This window comes from Anser brachyrhynchus (assembly GCF_964034855.1).
Source record: "Anser brachyrhynchus genome assembly, chromosome: 15".
Taxonomy (NCBI): Eukaryota; Metazoa; Chordata; class Aves; order Anseriformes; family Anatidae; genus Anser; species Anser brachyrhynchus.
Window position 1 is genome coordinate 9,965,305 of NC_137733.1, and position 19,613 is coordinate 9,984,917.

Below are 19,613 nucleotides of genomic sequence, written 5' to 3' on the forward strand. Positions count from 1 at the left end.
TACAAGCAAACTAATTGTTATGAGGGAAATAAGACAGAGATCAATGTGACTTGATTATAACAGTCATCACCTCAATTATTTAATGGCTCCAGTGTTCTGCCTTTATTACGTACCAAATTATTGTAATTTTAAGTACACCTTGAAAATCAATCCCTTGTTTATCTGCTACTTTCTTCCATCAGTCTGCCTAAAATGAAACCTACAACTTTATTACCATGCTATGCTTAAGACCTCAAAATGAATTGAAATGGAGAAAACACTTCACAGGAGGGAAATAATGATGCTGTTTATCCAATGTGCTGCAACTGATCAGGTATAGCCACAAAATAGCTGATTTCCACATACATACTTATGCAGCTTATACCTTTTCACTTTTGGGAAGATCATATTTGAGGGTCGAAAGAGATTAACCCCAATCTCCACTTGCAAGTCTTTCCACAAACTAAGTTTTAGGCACTTTAGCTTAACATGGTTCTTTGCAGAATAATGTTGTGTTAAGTTATGCTCAGTTATCCCCTCAAAAGCAAGATGTGCTCTCTATTCTTACTGCCCATCATTTTATTAGTGGATTTTATTTACTTCCAGTCCTCGTTTGCTTCTCCAGAGCACAAGTCCAGTGCTTAGTCTCTCAGTGGATCTTGATTACTGCCTTCAACACTAAAAATGAAATTCTGCTCTCCCTGCAATTGCATTTCCAGCACTCCACTGACAGCCTGATGACAGGCACTTTGACTCATTACATCCTGATACCAGTTTTGCCTGGTGGTGGTGCAGGGAGCACAGGAGCAGCTTTTTAACCCACATCAACAGCTTCTGCTGATTCTTAGAGCATTAGCTTTCTGAGCAGCTCCACAGACCTCCGAGGAATCAGCAACCTTTATTCTTTCCATACGAAACACCAGCATCTTGAAGCTGCTGGTAGGGGCCAGTTTTTACTGAAGAATGGATTATAAGACAAATCACACAGACAGCTTGAACATCTCTATCCCCAACAACTCCAAGGCTGTTCAAAACTTTTCTATGTCTGGTAAGTGCAATAAACGGGTAAGTAGAAAATAAATAAATTATAGGTATAAGGCAGTGGGAAGAAGAAAAGTCATTTGAGATGGCTTTGAAAGCCTGAATAGGGATACTAATATCCATACAGTTGAACATATGCATCAGATAATGCATGTATTCATAAAATGTTTTATATATGCATCTGAAGAGGTGTACCCACACACACAGAATGACAAACCAGTGTTCTCTCATTTTATTGTTTAAATGTTCATTCATATGAAGGGAGGAGTGGGTGTATGCACATTTCATTAGACACATCTGATTCAGTCTGTAAGATTGTGAAAGCTGCTGAGAAAGTGCCTGTGTGGTTGAACACAACCGCATACACAAAGCGCATCTTCTCTTTACGTGTGCCTAAGAAATCCATTACCATTTTGATTCTGATCACTCATTGTCTGTTAGAATATCTAGAAGGCATATCCTCAGCTGTGGCCCTGGCACACCTGACTTGTTTTCTTGCCTGCAATTTATCTCTGCAGGTGACCTCACCAGGATGAGCTATGGCAGCTTCATCATGCCCACCTTGTTCGGCATTATCGGTAAGAGCCTGGTTATCTGCATAGTCTTTAAGAAATCTTGCCCTAGCAGTAGCGTCCCAGATATCTTCATCATCAGTCTCTCCATGGTAGACCTGCTCTTCCTCCTGGGCATGCCCTTCCTCATCCACCAGCTGCTTGGGGATGGAGCCTGGCACTTTGGGGAGATGATGTGCACAGTCATCACTGCCCTGGATGCTAACAGCCAGTTCACCAGCACCTACATTCTCACTGCTATGTCCATCGACCACTACCTGGCCACTGTCTACCCATTCACCTCTACTCGCTTCAGGAAGCCCCCTATGGCAATTGTTGTCATCTGTGTGCTCTGGGCCTTTTCCTTCCTCAGTATTACACCTGTGTGGTTGTATGCTCAGCTCATCCCTCTGCCAGGAGGGCTGCTAGGCTGTGGGATTTGTTTGCCAGACCCTCGGAGGGACATTTACTGGTACAGTCTCTGTCAGGTCTTCCTGGCCTTTGCCATCCCTTTTGGCCTTATCACAGTGGCTTACAGGAAGATCTTGCTCAAGATGTCCAGGTCCTCAGAAGCACTGATGAGCCAAAGATGCACAAGGGCTGCTCGAACCAAGAAATTGACCCGTACAGCAATTGCTATTTGTGCAGCTTTCTTTGTTTGTTGGGCACCTTTCCACCTCCTACAACTGGCCCAGCTTGCCATGACTCACCCTACCCTGCCTTTCCACTATGCCTACAATGTGGCCATCAGCCTGAGTTATGCCAACAGTTTTCTGAATCCCTTTATCTACATCCTCCTGGGACAGAATTTTCCAAGGCAGCTTGGGGTCCCTGTAAGGCCAGCAGCTGCAGGACAGGCCACTCCAAAGGGGAGCAAAAACATTCATGGGGATGCAAGTGAGTCAGGGCAGCCACTACGGCATTTGGTGCCTGTCTCTGACAGGTAACAAGTCATGCAGCAATGACAGTATGCCCACACTACCCAGTCACTTTCCTCCTTTCCTGAGGAAACATGGAAGTCAGCAGTTAGCAAATTAAGCACCATGCACTATCCCAGAGGATGTATCTTCACCTCACCTGGAGACAAACTAAAGGCAGCACTTGGGCAACAAGTAAATATATTCCAGCTCAGAGTCTGGGCACACTATTTCCTTCTACATTTTATATTGATTTTCCATTATGTAATTCATTCTGTCATCAGCACTTATCAGGAGCCAAAGCTGTGAACTCTCAATTGCCAGCAGCTAGAAATAGGACATGGAGCTGTTTCTCTCCTGCTGCCCTGACGTTTATATGTTTATCAGCTGCTCCTTTCAAAGCTTCTCAACATATCCTTTTAATAAGAGCTACTTTCAGTACTGCACCATCACCACATTACCATGGTTTCAAAAGGGGATATGCTGAAGCAACAGAACTAGGTCAGCATAAACCACATATTTTTACTGGAGACAGAAGTCATCCCTCAAATGATGAGTTTGTGTTGCTGGTTTTAACATTACTTAACAGTCCAGTGAAGTTCCTCATTATGTAAAATAATTTTTTATTACAATGGTCCATTTTGCTCTTGGAAAAATATAGAGCTAAGGTATGGCCATATCACAGGCTTATCATAGGATAAGCTTCAGGAGCAGAGAAGACTTCCACACACCCCACAAACAGCTCTCAACCAGCTGACTCAAACCCAGAACCAGAGGTGGGCAGCTATCATGGCCTGGTGCTTGCAGGACATGACTGGGGCAGCTACTCCACGTAAGGACAGTGATACAAGTCCAGCTGTGAGCAAGGGAGGTGTGGAGATGGTACTAAAGTCTTGTTTCAACTCTTGGCTTCCTGCAGAAGAGAGGCAGCCCAGCAGGGAAACAGCAGGTGCTTTTTCCACCATGGTGGTACCAGGCCCAACTGGTTCCTCAGCATGACCAACTCAGGCCTTCTGAGCAGCATTGCCTCCTAAAGGTTTGTGGGCCCCACTACAGAAAGAAGCTTACCTCAGAGGGCTGCTCTCAAAGCCCTCATCCTTATATCCCAGGGTATTCCAAACAACCTGAGCCCTTGTGAGGAGGTTTGCAGCCAACAGCTTTGAAACAGATTCTCAACCAGCTACTCAGAGCCTTGCCCACACATCCAGTAGCAAATGCCTCCTTGCCATCTGCTGTCTCCACATGCAATAGTTTTGATTTTTGTCCTCTTGCTGCACCATTATTTGCACTATACCCTTCTGTATAGGTTAGCTTCATTAAGACTTCAAAACTCCCTCTTGATGTCCACAAGTACAGCAGAATTGAACCACCCTGGGAGAATAATGAAGTTAATCCTCTTGGAGACTAGGGACAGATCTCCTCTCATATGCCATGTCTGACAGCCTTCCCCCAAGCAGATATTAGCCAGAAACAGGAACCAGGCTAGAACCACCTTCAGTTGACCTGTGGGGCTGTCACTGTATTCCACCTCCTTATATAACCACCCCAGCTATTAAAAATAGTGCAAAGGATAGAAGAAGTCAAACAGCAAAAGCAAGCTTTTAGCTGTAGGTAAAGGTATAGGTAAGTGAGGTGTTTCAAGGGTCCTTGCTCCTGAGACCTTCCAGGTGATTACATGAGCTACTTAAGCAACAATTTATGGGGATATTGTTCTGTAAAAGACAAGTGGTAAATACTCATGTGACAGCTTACATAACATTATGTAAATCCTAGTTGTTCTAGATGGAGTTTGGATCTCCATTCTAGCAGAGAGAAAAAGCTTCTCTACCCAAACAAGCACTAATCTTTTCCCACATTTCAGAATGAGAGGAGAGGAGGGAGAAACATTAAGAACATTAGCCTTGTTTGGCTCAGAAAAGCCAAGAGCACATACAGATAAGTGCTATGTTAACAACATAAACCCCTCTTCTCTAAGTACCACTTTCACTAGCTTCTACAAAAGAAATGTAGACAGCCAGGAACAACACTACTTGAGTGTTGCTATTGCTTCACAATTCATGTAAGATGCATTAGAAAACAGCTAGCTAAAAACCAGAGGCAGGGCTGCTGTGCTGTTTCTGCTGCCCCCCGAACAACTCTGCAAAGGAGAGAATGGTACTTGGAGGTCCATCATCCTAGGAAGTATCTACTTATCACTGGATGTAACATTACTGTAAATATGGTGACCTAGCTAGAAAAGATTCTGCTTTGCACTTTCATGTAGCAGTAAGACTATCAGTTTCAGTACAAGAACAAGAGTATGAATTCCATCATTGATATAAATACTCCATGTTACACCTAAAATTCAAAGCAATGGGACTTAACCTTAGTAAGGTTGCTTACTATGAAACAACCCATTCAATCATTTCAAACCTAACCCTTATCAACTTGGTAAGAGATTGTGAATACACCTTGTAAATAAATGGTTCTGATTTGAAACAGTTTCATTATGCTTCCATTGACAGTGATTAACCTTTCTATTTTCTCTCAGAACTTCCTGCTCCCCTCACAGAATTAATTCACATATTTGGAAAGTATACCCTAAAATCCCTGTATGTATTCAAAATAACTCATTAATAATGCTTATTGTGAAGAGACTGCAGCAGGTGAATCCCCCACTCCTATGCTACTTCTGCACTGAAGACTTGACAGTGACTTGACAGTTCGCATTAGTAGAGTTGTCTGCCGACTTCATCTGATGTCCCACATGCCCACAGAATACAGAGCTAGACTTCTGGTGATGATTCTCCCCCTTTACTCCAAGGCATAAGATGACAGTCAAACTCAAGTTACCATACCCACAATGCAGAGCATTTTAATTCTTCTCCATTTTGTTTCACGCAATTGTATTTTCATGCACCATTTCCTTAACTGTGTAAAGTCATATGTACAGAATATAAAATAAAGCTTAATTGCATGCCTGGAACCACCTCAACTGACTGAAAATGGACTGTTACATTTACAGGCAGTGCTGTCATTTCCTATACTAAAAGCAGCAAACCACCATACAGTGGCTTTTAAAAACATAAGCTGACCTTTTACCAAAAGCACTGATTTACTATATCTCATGTCCTGCTGAAGCTCTGAGTGCTACCACCTTTCATACCAGAATAGTTAGTACAAGCACTTTTAGGGTCCATTTATGGGACAGAAAAACTAAGAAACACAGCCTCCCTACGTTACTTGAAAGTGCAGTGATTCTTTAGTGACTGCTTTAGTGACTAGTAGTGTTAGGCATCAGTGCTTTTGCTCTGCAATGAAACATATGAACAATTTAAGCGTTCATACTGAAAATACAGTACTTTTAAAGTGAAAGTTATTAATCCAAGCACTCCAGGACTACCACTGATTGGTTTAGCGTGGAAATGTAGTTCATGACAGTTCATGTCCTTCACATGAGACAGCAGAAGCAGGAAATAGTATTTCACTAATATAGTAACATCTCAGCATAAATCAAAAGCAAATGAATGTACTATGCAAATTAAGGAACCAACCACATACTCATACTATTTATGACAGCAGCAGGAGGAAAATAGTATGGCAAGTTAACATTTAGCATCATAAAACTGTCTCTTGCTTATCCAGATTATTATATTCCGTAAGAATAGGTATCAACTGTTGTAATAGATAACATAAGACCCACATCAAATTCCATCTAATTAGTATGGCACAACCAGTCTTCAAAGGATGCATCATTAATTCTGAGGTAGCATTGGTATTTGCCATTCTCTGCCCACAGGTTAAATACCCTGTTAAGCTACTTGGCTCTCTACAATGCAGTAGCGTTTAATGTTTACCTTATCTAGATTAAAATGTGAAGGGAAATTAGTTTCTTTCTAAAGGAATATTTTAGAAATAGAAGTGAGTAGCCTATATCATTCAAGGCTTTTTTGATAGAAGGGAATACTAATAGCACAGGGAACCCCCAAGGAAGACTTGGGAGATCTTCAGTCTCTCCTGGCACCCAAACTGAAATCTGATTTTTCCAGTTCTGTACTGAGTAGGAGGATCTGCATGTAACAAAAACATCAGAAAGCAAACATGATTCACTACCACATAGTTTTTATGAGTACCTTCCAGCCAAGGAAAAAGGTACAAACACTTTCTTTCCCATTTCTCTGCACAGCTGTTTACACTTCAGTGTGTACATTACAGTGAAAAAACAGCTGCTTTTTCCATTCTTCTCCCCCCAACCCACCCTTTTCAAGGGAACACCTCCACCTTAATTCTCAACAGCCTTAACACTACATACTCCCCCCTATCCTCAACAAATGGTCAGGGAACTGTCAGGAAACTGCCAGCCACTAGAGTATCAGCTGTAGATTTCTTTATGTGGATTTCTTTTAAAAAAGAGCATTTGATAAGCACTTCAAGGAAATAGGCTGTAAAATTCAGTGATAAAGTAACACAGCAATAGAAGATTCCAGACCAAATAGGAAGTTAGGTTTACAGGTAACAGGTAAAACTAAGTTTCTTAATAAGTAGAGATTAAGAGGAAAGCAGTATGCAGTTTCATAAGTATACAGAAGATAGAGAGAGAATACATAGTAGACAATGTATGTGCTGCACTGAACTCTACCCTGACAGAAGGAGAGCCACAAGAAAGCAAGCCTGAAATGGACCTACCAAACGCACACCTTGAAAATCTGTAATTAGTATGAAGCACTTACGAAGTGACAGGGAACTGGAAAAGTTCATTATTGAGTAACAAACCTATTCATGATTGTTAGATAGTTAGATAGCGCCTTATTTTTAAGGCATTTTTTTCAAAGCACTTGATTATCCCTGGATGACTACTACTCTGTGACACAGGATAAACTGTCAGTGTAAGACACACTAGTAAGGACTCAAGAAACATGAGTTTGAAACATTGAATTTGGAGCCTAAAATGTACTCTGCTCATCAATAATCAATAGCAATGACAGCAGTCTGATGCAAGACAAACAGGAAACAGCAACTGTGGGCAGAGGTGCTCAGCAGCAGCACTTCTGGGGATCAGAGCACTGTGTCAAGTGTAACCTAAGGTTGTTTGCTCCACTGCACCTTATTCCTAGAAGCAGCCCTGTAGTTTCATCCACCTGTAGACAAAACCAACTAGTCCCAAAACCTCCATCAGTAACCCCTCTGCACGTAAGCACACCCACAACCTTTCCTATTTTAAAGTAGATGGCCCCAAAACCCTGTTCCCATTTATTAACTGTTCCACAGCTCACCCCTAGGAAGGCACCACAAAGCTTTTAATCCAGGGGTAAAAAAGGTCAGCTGCAAACTACAGCTGAGCAGCCAGGGGTTCAGCATACCACTACTGAGGCCCACTTATCTTCAAAGATCTTGTGATCTCTGAAGCCCACAATTCAAGGGTAGTTAAAGATCAACCATAATGATCTTAAAAGCTACCGATACACAATCCTTAGCTCCTCAGAAAAATAGAGCTCACTTGTCTTACAGCCACTTGATTCTCAATGTCACCTTTAAAGACAGTAAACTTCATATGGCCAGTCACAGGTTACTGCCTACTCAACATGAAGGATCTTAGAAGCTTTGGTTCTGGTTTCAGCTTGATTTCTGACCAAATAGTGTAGTAGTACCACTGCTCAGCAAGACATCTATCTTGTCAAGGAAATAGACTAAAATCCAGAGATAAAAGCCTTTCCTGAAAGGGTTAAGGATCACATCACTCCAAGTTTATTTGGAAAATTGCACTAACATGTTACATTTAGCATTGATGCTCTTCTCTGTAGGCATTTAAGAACAGCCAAAAATAGCAGCACTGTGGCCAGCAGACAGAGAGTGGCAACAGCAGTCATTGTAACACCAGCCCATACTTCCTTGCTGAGAGTATTCCCTACAAAGGGAAAAGAAAGTTAAGTACAGTAAAAAGCTGCATCCTCAGACTAAGCAATATGTTACCATAACATTTGGTTAGTACCTTGGGTTGCAGACCATCCTTCCGGCACAAGGAGAACAGGACCCTGCAAGCTCACCACAGCAGAGTTCACACCTGGCATCCCACTCTCTACAACAATAACATAGCAGAGATGAGCCTCATAGTACAGCAGGTTCATCTTGAATCAGTGCAGCCTAACATCTGCTTAGATATTACCTCTCTTGCTTCTAGAGTGTCTAGGACACTTTGTCACACACAGAGGGGAGTCTGGTTGGAAACGGTTACAGATCAGGACGCTGCAATGGAAGTACACCTGAAAAAAACACAGATCCATCACTTAGAGAAATAACTGGTCCTACTTATTGTTTTAAGCAGAAGTAGTGTCACTTACTAGGCCAGGGAGAGATTTGTCACCAGATATGAAGGCAAAAGTCTTCACTTCCAGCCTTTGACGATAGTTAGGGTAGCTGACACCATGCCCCACAGGATGAAACACAGTCTTGTAGCTGTCCAAGTCATACTCACACCTGCCAATGGTTAAGAAGAAGCAAGTCAGAATAGTACAGTGTAGGCCAGATCTGTTTTTCAGAAGCAGACTAGCTTTCTATGTAGAGATGTTGCCCTTCTCCTGCAAATTCCAAAATATCCAGGATGGTGCCACCAAGATGCCTGAAAGTGCACCTCTAGCAAAGCCCTTATACCTGAGGCTCTGTTTCTAGAGAGAGGTGGTGGTAAGGGAAGAGTCAGGGGAATCTTGCCACCCACTGCCAACAGGGCACTAGTACTCACCCATCAACAACAATATTCCACTGGGGAAGTGAGCTTGGATCTAGTGATGCTGTTGCCCAACAGTCATCCAATACAAGATGAAGGTTGGGGTCATTGCGGTTCAGGACCTGCACTTCCAGGAAGATGGGCTGCCGTAGGTACCTTACTATTGGGTATTGATCATCGCGGTAAGGCTGCCTGTAGGAGTCCTCTGCAAGGCACAAGCCAGAACCTTAGTAGGTAAGTTAATGTGCAGAGTCCTGAAGAGACTGGCCTACAGCTCTTCAAGACCAGCCAGTCTGCCAGCTGCACTTTGTCCAAGAGTCAGATATTAAGCTATAGATTTAAGGCTATAGATTTTCTACCTCAAGTAGCATGGGAGAATAAAGCATATAAAGTCACTGGAAGTCCAAGCATCAGTTCACCTATATACCCTCCCTCTCACCAGAAGGTTCAGTTTTTCCCCAGCTATCTGAAACTAGAGTCAGCATTACCTGGGTAGCTTAGAAGAACTAAGGAGAGGGGACCTTGGTTCATTGAAGAAGACAGGGGAGGAAAGTTGTCTACCCTTATGGAAAGGGATGCATCACCGTTGCTGAAGGAGCACAGAACTGTTAATCTGTAAGAATGAGGGAGCAAGTAAGTATCACATTCATACTATCACATTCACACAGAAAATACCTAGACCCAGAACTAGTTACCACCTAAAGAGGCACCCAGACACACCTGAATTCACTGTCCCTTGAGATCCTGCGCAATGGAAGGTCTGCCCATAGTGCCCTCACCTCATTCTCATAAATGATCTTCTCTCCATCAAGCTGAGAAGTAACAACAGCATTAGTGAGGGTATTCCCACTGCACAAAGTCTTCCCCATTAGCCCTGGGAACATACTTACCCAATACCTGGTTCCACACCCACTCAGTGGGACATGAAACCAAACCCTGTCATTCAAAGAGGACTTAAAGGCTGGCTTGCATGCTGGGTCTCTCAGCCTAAGCGTATCCAAGTCCAGTGGTGGTACAGTACTGTCAGCAAGGACTTCAAAATCCATGTACCCATCCTGGGTGCATACAGCAGCTGGAACAGATTTACAGAAGTTATTATGCCCAGACAGGGGTGGCTCACTCTGACAAGAGCAAGTGTATTTTAGCTAGAGATGTACCTTCCTGTGGAGGCCTAGCTCAAGAACAAGCCTGGAGGAAGTATTACCAGCTGAGCAGCAGACTGGGCTGAGTCCACTGCAGAGTCACTCACCTAATGGTATATGCTGGTCACAGGGACACTCTGGATGCATCACCATTGCCACTGTCTCCCCATGGAACTGAAAAGCCAGTTTCAAGGCAGACATGTAGGACTGAACTCCTGGGCAGCTCTCCCCATGTAGCTGGAAGACAACAATTACTCTCCTGTAGTATAAATACAGGTGTCCATTTTAACACACACGCATATTAAAGTTATTTTTACTTGCCCTGTGGCCACATTGCTCTTCACTCAGCTAGTCAAAGTCTACCTCCAGCTCTTTTTGAGAGCATACTTCATGAAACCTGGGTTACCTTTGAGTGATCGCTGTCTGCCATGGTCAGTTTTACATTTGCCTTAACCACAATTGCCCTCAGCCAGCCACAGGGCACACAGCTGACTTGACCAGTGCTTAGCGCAGAAAGCTTTGACCATGTTTCCAGTCAACACAAATGAGTTACATGAGTTACCACACCAACCCCCAGGACCCCAGAATCTGAACTCACCCTGAACTTCAGGACTTCCCTGCTAACATGCAGCTTGACCCCTCTATTGGTGTCCAGAGCAATCCCATTTTCCTGGAGCTGGTCCATTGGGATGGTCTTATCCTCTACACCCACAGCCTTAAGGGTGCCTGGGAAGGCTGGGATGACAACAGTCATGTGTGTTCCATTACAGACTGCTGGACCTGCAATGACAGCCTCATTAAGATATAACACCTACTCCTCAGGGCAGAGGAGGACCACCTTCTTCCATGCATTACCTGGTGCACAAAGCATTCTTGACTCCACAGTCAACCTGCGTTCAGGAGGGCCGTATGTGAGCTTGAGTGCCACAGTGTAGAGCACCTTGCCATCATGCTGCAAAAGATATACAGCTCTATTACAGTGCACTCAGCTCAAGCCATCATAGGATGAATCCTGCAGGTTGGTATATCATATCTGACCTAAGGCTGCTGCTTTACATATCTTGAACAGTTTCTTCCCACCCTTCCAGAAAGGATCTGCTCATGACACTGCTAGTCAGATGCTCATGGGACAGGCTGCAGCTGGAATCCCAACTATGTAGACACCTATCAGCTGTGCTGATCTGAGGCGCACACTATTCCCCCATTTTATAGGGCTGGACAATTCAGTGGCAACTATGTCAAGTCTAACAGATTCATACACACACCAGCTAAATACAACATCTGATGACATAAGCTCTGACATCTACAGGTGCTTTCAACAGGAGGAAGGTGTCCGGACTCAGAAGGAGCAGAAGTAGTTCCCAGTCCTAACTCTTCGTGCACCTACCTTGTATGAGACTACTCCAGTAGCAGTAAAAGCCACCTGAAAAATCAGGTTGTGTCCATCAGCTAGAAAGTTGTAGCCTTGCTGCATGGCTTGCCCAAGGCTCAGCTGGTGTACCCTGGTTCCATCATCAATTGTCAGAGTCCAGGTCATTGGAGTTGCTGGAACCTGCAAAGCATGAAATCTTTCCTTAGGAAGGGAAAGATAACCACACAACAGCAAAACATTAGTTCCTCATCCTGCAGGGCTGCCACCTTGCAGATGCTACACTCAAGCTAACAGTACTGATAGCACCAAATTAGACTTCCCAACAAGATGCAAGTATTCCAGCCTGAAAGCATTAGGCTCAGTTTAGATTCAAAACCAAGACACACCCACACCCTCCCTTTTGTAAGAAGGTCACCTACTGTATGCTCATCATCGAAGCTTGGAATGAGTCTTGGGAAGGTAACCTGAGAAAGAAAAGCACAAGAGTTAAACAACACAAGCAGACGATAGTTATGAGTTTACCATTCAAGAGAAATCTCTGCTACAAGGTTCCAAAGCAGAAGCTGGCCTTAGCATCCCAGTTCCCCCTTCAATAGGGCCGGAGCCAGACCATGTGCATTGTTACTGTCAATTTGCTGACTAGCTCTTCAAAGAGCTGTGGGTCATGCCAAGGTGGACACAGCCAACAGACCTCCCTGAAGCTGGCTGGAGCTTTCTGCAGATCCCAGCCACACAGTTCTGACAGACAGCCATCCTGCCTCACAAAGACCTACAGCACTCCCATTCCTCTACTTACTGCCATGAAGTCTTTTGTACAGTTTGTTGCACCAGCAAAGAAAGGAGCAATGATTTCATCTGCATGGACAACACTGCAGTGAGTGCTGTAGGTTATGTTCTTCTCCTCTCCCACTGTGTCATTCACCATCAGCCTCAGTCTCAGCTGGTGCTGACCATGCTATAGGCAACAGGAGACTTTAATTAGAAAGAAGCAGGACTCACAGCACAAAAACAAGTCTTTATGACTTGCTCCAACTTAGAGTTATTTCAGGCATTTGTACCAGAGCAAGGACAAGATTAACCATTATTTTAGAAGTTCTATGACAGAAAAAGGATTCTCTAGAAAATCATGGGTACGCAAGACTAGGCTGCAGAGTAAAAAGTTCTAAAAGATACAGAAATCAAGAAGCTAGAAAGCTGCAAGGACTGCCTGACCAGTGGGCTGTAGTAGCAGCTGTTGAAAAGCACATTAATAAGTACCACACATTGATAACTACCACAAAACCCCACAGAAGTCTGAGGGCATTTCTAACACCTAGAAGCAACTGATAGCTGTAAAGCTTCTGCCTTTGAGGCCAGTTTGGGGTGGCCTCCCAGTTACTGCTCTACCATAAGAGAGGATAATCTGCATTATTTGATCTATTTGATCTATCAGTATACATATGTAAAAATAAAGTACTATGCAATTCTTGGACCTCATCTACTTCCCTACATGGTATCATTTCAGCTAGCTCTCAACTCTATTACAGGAGAGCACAGCTTTTATGGTGGCATCCAAAAGCATTTAATGGACAGCTAGAAGAATAAGTAGTCAGGCAACAGTATTTTTGCAGCTTAAGTCAGTAGTCCCCTGGACTAATCCAGGCATTTCCACTCCTGAATGAAATTAGGACTGAAAACCAAATTAGTACTAGAAACCCTCTTAAATCCAATCCTGACCAAGAAAAAACCAACCAGAAAACATCAACAGCACACTCCTAGAACAGAGACTCCCTTTACCTCCAGGCTAGTGCAGTTCAGAAGTGGGACACTGAGCAACAGCTTCTCATAATCCATAGTGTGGTCACAGGACACCATTTCCTCACCACTCACATCTATGAAGAAGGCAAATGATCAGTCCTGCAGGCAGGCATCCACCTACTTCCAAGCTACAGAGGAAAGGACCAAGCCAGCAGCAATACCTACCTACTGCATACACTTGCCAGGAAGAGTTGCCAAGCTCTCTGGAAAACTCAACCTCCATCCTGTCCGTATGACAGGTCACACTCTCTGCAAAGCAAAGGCCACAATCAGCTCTGCCCTCACCCTCCTGGAGGTGCACCCCCAGCCCAGAGCCCTCTCTCACACCAGGAGAGGGAGAAGCAGCTCCAAGCAAACAGAGACCCCATCCAAACCCCTACCAGTCCAGGGAGGTCTTATTACCTAAGAGATCCTGATCCCCCAGGCCACCAGCACAAGGGGCCAAGGGCAGCAAAAATACAAACAAGAGGAGCAGCAACCTGCAAGCACAACAGAAGCAAGTCAGAGAGCAGCGAGGAAAGAGCCCAGCTCCTCAATCCCACACCCAAACCCCACTCACCACATCCTTGGTGCACTAAAGCACTGCTGCCCCACACACAACCACATCTCTTTGCCACCACAAGCTTACTCTGGGCTGCCCAGGCAGAGTTATATAGGACCTGGTGCAGGCTCCACACAGGTGCAGCCTTTCTGCTGCCTAAAGGACAGAGAGTTTGCACCTGTGTCTTGTTGTGGTGTAGCCTGCTTGTGGTGAGGAGGTGAGGAGGAGGGCTCATAGGAGACCTTAAAGTGATGCTAAAGCTTTGGCACTGTTTGTTGTATACCGTTTTAAGGCATTTTCTTCTTGCCCCAAATTTACTCCCTTTATTCTCTTGCCAGATATTGCACAGAAAAATGTACATCTTTTGTCAACTATTTTTTTTTAAAAGGAGATTTCTGTGTGTCCTGGTTCCAGTTAGGACAGAGTTAATTTTCCTCCTAGTAGCTGGTAGGGTGCTATGTTTTGGATTAGGATGAGAAGAGCGCTGATAACACGCTGATGTTTTAATTGTTGCAGAGCAGTGTTTACACCAGGCCAAGGACTTTTCGGCTTCTCGCTCTGTCCTGCCAGCGAGCAGGCTGGGGGTGCAGCAGGAGCTGGGAGGGGACAGACCCAGGGCAGCTGACCCAAACTGGCCAAAGGGGTATTCCATACCATCTGGCGTCATGCTAAACAATATATAGGGGTGGCTGGCGGGGTGGGGGGGCCGGCTGCTCGGGGGTAGGCTGGGCATCGGTCAGCGGGTGGTGAGCAATTGCATTGTGCATCACTTGTTTCATACACATTATTATTATTAATACTATTATCATTATCACTATCATTATTATTTTTATTATTATTTTCCTGTCTTAATAAACTGTCTTTATCTCAACTCACCGGCTTCACTTTCCCGTTTCTCTCCCCCATCCCAGAGAGGGAGGGGGGAGGGTGAGCGAACGGCTGTGTGGTGTTTAGCTGCCAGCCGGGTTAAACCACAACACTGTGCCACTTCAATTTTCTGATAATTTAAAAGAATTCCACTGGTAGATTTGTATGTAATTGAAAATATTTTGTTCCCCTGCATGGACAAATCTGCAATGCTGATAGTAGATCTAATTAGGAGGAAAACATGAGTGGCAGGTTAAGGAAGTGAGAAGTCACGTATCAATTTTTAGACTGGAAGATCTCTGGAGGCTCTGGACTGTTACTGTTCAAAGCTAGGATCTGCAACTACACTGGAGTAAATAGCAGCTGATGTTAGTAGCAGAAAAACAATTTGGACTTCTGCTTTTGCCATCAATAGGATTAGTAGGAAGCAAAGCTTTGGCAATAAATTAACTTCCCAGAGACCCCTGGACTCACAAAATGTATACCCTGTGCCTTTATTTATTTATTTTACAATCGGAATCACTGCTCTCAAAAGCCATGATTATAGCGAAAATTAATGAAACAGATTCTGAAGCTGTGTGCTAGGTTGTTGCATTATTTATCTATTTTTATTTAGCTTGGACTTAACACGGTAGGGGAAAAAAGGGTTTCAAGTACACGCCCTCTGTAAAACTACCCAAGCGAGGTACTTTCAGACAGAGTCAAATCTGATGCAAAGTTAAACCCGTTCAGTTTCCCCGTGCCTGATTCACAGCTTCATCCAGTTGGTGGGAGATGCAGGTCATGTTCCTGGAGGCTGGCTGATGCTGGGCTGGTGGCTACACGGCAGAAGCTCCATCTCAGGTCATGTCTGAGTGTTGCTGCTAGCTGGGGAGAAATGCAACACAACGCAAGGTATATTAGCAGAAGGACAGGCTGGCCTTGCCTGCTAGAATTAACTGAGGGTTTTGCCTGCTCCCAAATGGCTTGTAACAGATTCTGGCTTGTGTTAGCTGAAAGATAGTGGTGGACCAAACAGCATTTAACAGTTAGAGCAATGCGATTGCCATAGTCACCTGGATTTGCCCTGCAGTGCACGTTAGCATCTCCTGACATCAATATTCTAGTTTGTAAGATTGCAGGATGTGATCCATCAGCATGTGCTAGGATAATTGGTTGTTGCTTCACTTAACATGTCTGAATTCCAGGGTGTGCAACACAAGCCGCAGAGAAAGCACGGCCATTTCTCCTTTCAAAAAGTTCAGTTCCACCTGTTCTGAGTTGCTGAACCTGTGAAAATAACTATGGCCTGAGTTATGTGGTTAAATATCTAATTCATGTCCTGGAACACAAAACTATCTCCTTGACTCTCTTACTTTTCTGCTGAAAAAACCTGCAAGTTCTCCTCTTCAGTTCCTCTTCTTTGTTTACTTATTTGAGTTTCTGACTTCGGCAAAAAAAAAAAAAAAGGCATTGCTCAAGATCAGTGCTGAGCACTGGGGCATTGCATAACAACACTGGAGAACACAGATCATCTCAGCCCGGATGCACATTCCCATGGGTTTTGCCTGCCTTTGGGTCACATAGCAGCAGCAGGACAGCATTTCAGACAGCAATTCACTGTCACACAACATCATCACTGCTTCTAGCCCTACAGAAGTCCCCCAGTCTGCTTTTACATGCCCAGCGTGGGCGGGTGTCGAGGTGTGAGGGTGAAGAGAGACAGGGCTTTGGTTTGCTGGGTTTGCAAAATTTCCAGTTCATGCATCTTTCCCGATCAACTGGGACCTTGCTGCTGAAATGCTGCATGCAGGCAGATGGCGAGGGCTGGAGCCCACAACCTGAGCAAAGATGACTGCAGGATGGGGTCTCAGCCAGCGCTGGTGGGGGGGGACACACAACCTCTCTGTGGAAACAGCGCGTACAGCAACGGTGTTCTTGGACACAGCAGTGGGAGCTTTGCTTGTGTGAGGAGTGAAAAATACCTTTTTATGGTTGTTTAGATGTTGCTATCATCTCTGATTTGTGTAGCCACAGTCACCCTGTGTGAACAACCTCATTCTTCTCCAAGCCCATTAGTTCCAATGATCTCATTAGACAAGTAGAGACTTACTTGCCTCCCCTTGTATGGCCTTTACCATCCTGCATTTGTTGCCCATGAAAGTTGCAATGAGGCAATGTTGTGCTAGATAATACCTCATGCAAAACAGATGGCACAACTTCGCTGTTTTTCTCCCAGGCAAGTAATACAGGGCTCTGAATTATCTAGAACAACGTAACTAGTGATGCTGTAGTATTACTAGATAAATAGTTTGTTTAACTGGCAATATTTTCTTTGAGATAGTCCTTGAAAGAAATAGAACAATAATCATATATGTAGCAAATTCCAATAACAAAAGAAAACTGCTAGTTAAATAATTCATTAGTTTACAACACGTACCATTACAACAGAGTTTCTCCTGAGCCTGGTAGGACATTTCAATTGGAAGTGGAATGGTTTTGAAGTTCTTTTCAGACCCAAAAAGAAAGGCTTCATTCTAACTACTTAGAGACTTTAAAAAGTTCTCAATTTTGAGCATTGCTCTCAAAAGACACATCTCCATTCAGGCTGAGAAATTTAATTCATTTGACATTGAATCATTTATTGCATTTTAAGTTGAGGTTTTTAGATGGGACAAGAATAAACAAATACCAAGAGTTTAGAAATAGATGGAGATTTTGTTTGGTCTTTTTTTTTTTTTTGTGATGCCTGCTTTTGTGACATAAATAATGAGAAAGTCCTACAGCCTCTCTCCAATTGAAGTGGGTTTTGCTTTACCTCTAATTAAAACTTAAAACAATAATTTTCCACTTAGTATCATATAAAGCAACTCTCTTCTGAAGTAAATATTTTGAGATGTTAAATGACAAAAATCTCTCTGAGATCAATATTTTGTGTGATGAATTAGTTAACAGAAAAGCTAAAGAATATAATTCTATAGTAGAAATCAATAATTAAAAGAAAACAAAAAGGACTCTTTTACCACTGACTCACTTTGATAGATGTAACCGACAATGCAAGATGTCAACGTACAAGAAAAAAATGCTGTCTCCTCTCTGCTACCAGGCACTGGTGGTATAGGTAATACATGCCAGGGTGATCATTCTACACTCATGAGAGTAAAAGAAATTATAATACCCTTTATTAAGTAAAGGAAATAAAATGTGATGGCATTGAGAAACAGCTAATCTAAAATATATGTAAAAACTGTGTGTATTACCTGTCTTTGTTCTGCACCTTTTTTTTTTTCATTTTTTTTCTAGTAGCTGTAAATTTAACTCAGTGCTGAGCCTGGTTAAATAGAAAATAGAATAAATCACTGCAGTTTTTCTTAGAAAGGTATAAACAGCGGTGCCAGGAACCTGACAAGAGCTGAGGGTAACTGTCCCCTGCAGCAGGAGAGAGGTGGGCTTGGGTGAGGCACAGCCCTTCCTCACCACCCCGGGGGGCCGGGCAGCACTGGGGCAGCCCTGCCTGTGGACCGCATGAAGGAAAACCAGAGCTTCAGCTTACCCCTACCTGGACTTGTTTATTCAGAGATTCAAACCTGTTACAGGACCTGACAGGCTCTTCTTGTCTACGTGGAGGAAAATGTTGGTACAAGCTTGTTCCTGAAGAGCTCTTCAGTCCCTGTCTGAGAAAATAATTATGAGACAAAGCCCATTTGGAGAGGTCTGCTGTGCGTTACATGGGTGGCATTATGGGAAGTAAATGAGGTGGCTCTCCATCCAGTAATTGCACCAATTTCAGACAATGAGCTGGTTTGCAATCGCTACCGCTTCTGTAACAGGGGCATAATAAGCAACAGAACCTCACTGCTAATTGCCAAGAGTACTCTCTCTGAGATACAGGTTAATTCAGTTAGTCATGGAAAACAGCTTGACAAAAAAGTAACACTGAGCTGGCAGCTGTTGTCAGCGTGACCAGAATAACACACAGCCCGGGGCATTTTATTTACCTACTGATATCTTCTCAGCTACTGTGTTAAAGCTGACTTTTTATGTGGTTTTCTCTTAGCAATTCTTTTGAACTTAAACATTAGAATTGTGGTCTAACTCTACAAGCTTTCACTCATAGGTGTAGCCCTTAACTCCACTGAAAACAATGTAAATAATTTCTACGACAGGAAGTGTGAAAATGGGACTGGACCGATCTGTTCCACGGTGAGGACTGCAGTGCATGTGGGGCAGTGGGCTCAGGACCATCACGTTTCTATTTCTTAAATTCCGTCTGCCATCTTGAGGAAATCATTCCGATTTTTTCACCTGCGTCCAAACATAGAGATTACAGTACCAGTTAGATGAGCTTACATTTGCCAAGTGTGTTAAGATTGGAGACTGTGGTTTTCTCTACTGTGCCTTGTGGACCAGCTGGCCAGCCTTAGCCGAACACCTCCCGGCCCTGACAGGCCTGCTTCCACCCACACATCCGTCTGCGTGCACCAAATCGCTTCATGGATGTGGCTGTCTTTGCGGGGGAGAGGCTTGTTTTTAAATGCAGTAACCCAAATAAATGACAGGTTACAAACAGCTTCCCCGGTGAAGGTTACACAATATTTTAGCTTATCAAAACTCAAGGATTTGTTTTTACTTAGGGTGAAATCTGGTCACGTTGACATCAATGGTAAAGCTTCTTTCAAAGACAGTTTTCCCAGAATAAATAAGTTTGGAAAAGCAGCTGAGACACG

General features: G+C 43.6%; 2 protein-coding genes across 2 annotated transcripts; one reads left to right on the top strand and one right to left on the bottom strand.

The window, feature by feature from the left end:
• Positions 1-1,434: 1,434 nt before the first annotated feature.
• On the top strand, positions 1,435-2,518 carry LOC308178228 (melanin-concentrating hormone receptor 1-like; the record flags this gene model as incomplete). Its single annotated transcript, XM_080556522.1, has 1 exon — positions 1,435-2,518. The coding sequence occupies exon 1, from the start codon at positions 1,553-1,555 to the stop codon at positions 2,516-2,518; it is 966 nt and encodes a 321-aa protein (XP_080412648.1). The 5' UTR covers positions 1,435-1,552.
• A 5,671-nt stretch (positions 2,519-8,189) lies between these two features.
• ZP2 (zona pellucida glycoprotein 2) lies at positions 8,190-14,227 on the bottom strand. Its single transcript, XM_080556405.1, has 18 exons — positions 14,059-14,227; positions 13,902-13,978; positions 13,665-13,748; positions 13,479-13,573; positions 12,499-12,657; positions 12,122-12,166; positions 11,718-11,882; positions 11,186-11,282; positions 10,929-11,110; positions 10,438-10,567; positions 10,079-10,260; positions 9,909-10,000; positions 9,677-9,801; positions 9,204-9,393; positions 8,806-8,941; positions 8,631-8,727; positions 8,457-8,543; positions 8,190-8,372 (listed from the first exon to the last, which is right to left on the bottom strand). Exons 1-18 carry the CDS (start codon positions 14,103-14,105, stop codon positions 8,230-8,232), a joined length of 2,133 nt encoding a protein of 710 aa, XP_080412531.1. The 5' UTR covers positions 14,106-14,227; the 3' UTR covers positions 8,190-8,229.
• Between the last annotated feature and the right edge of the window lie 5,386 nt (positions 14,228-19,613).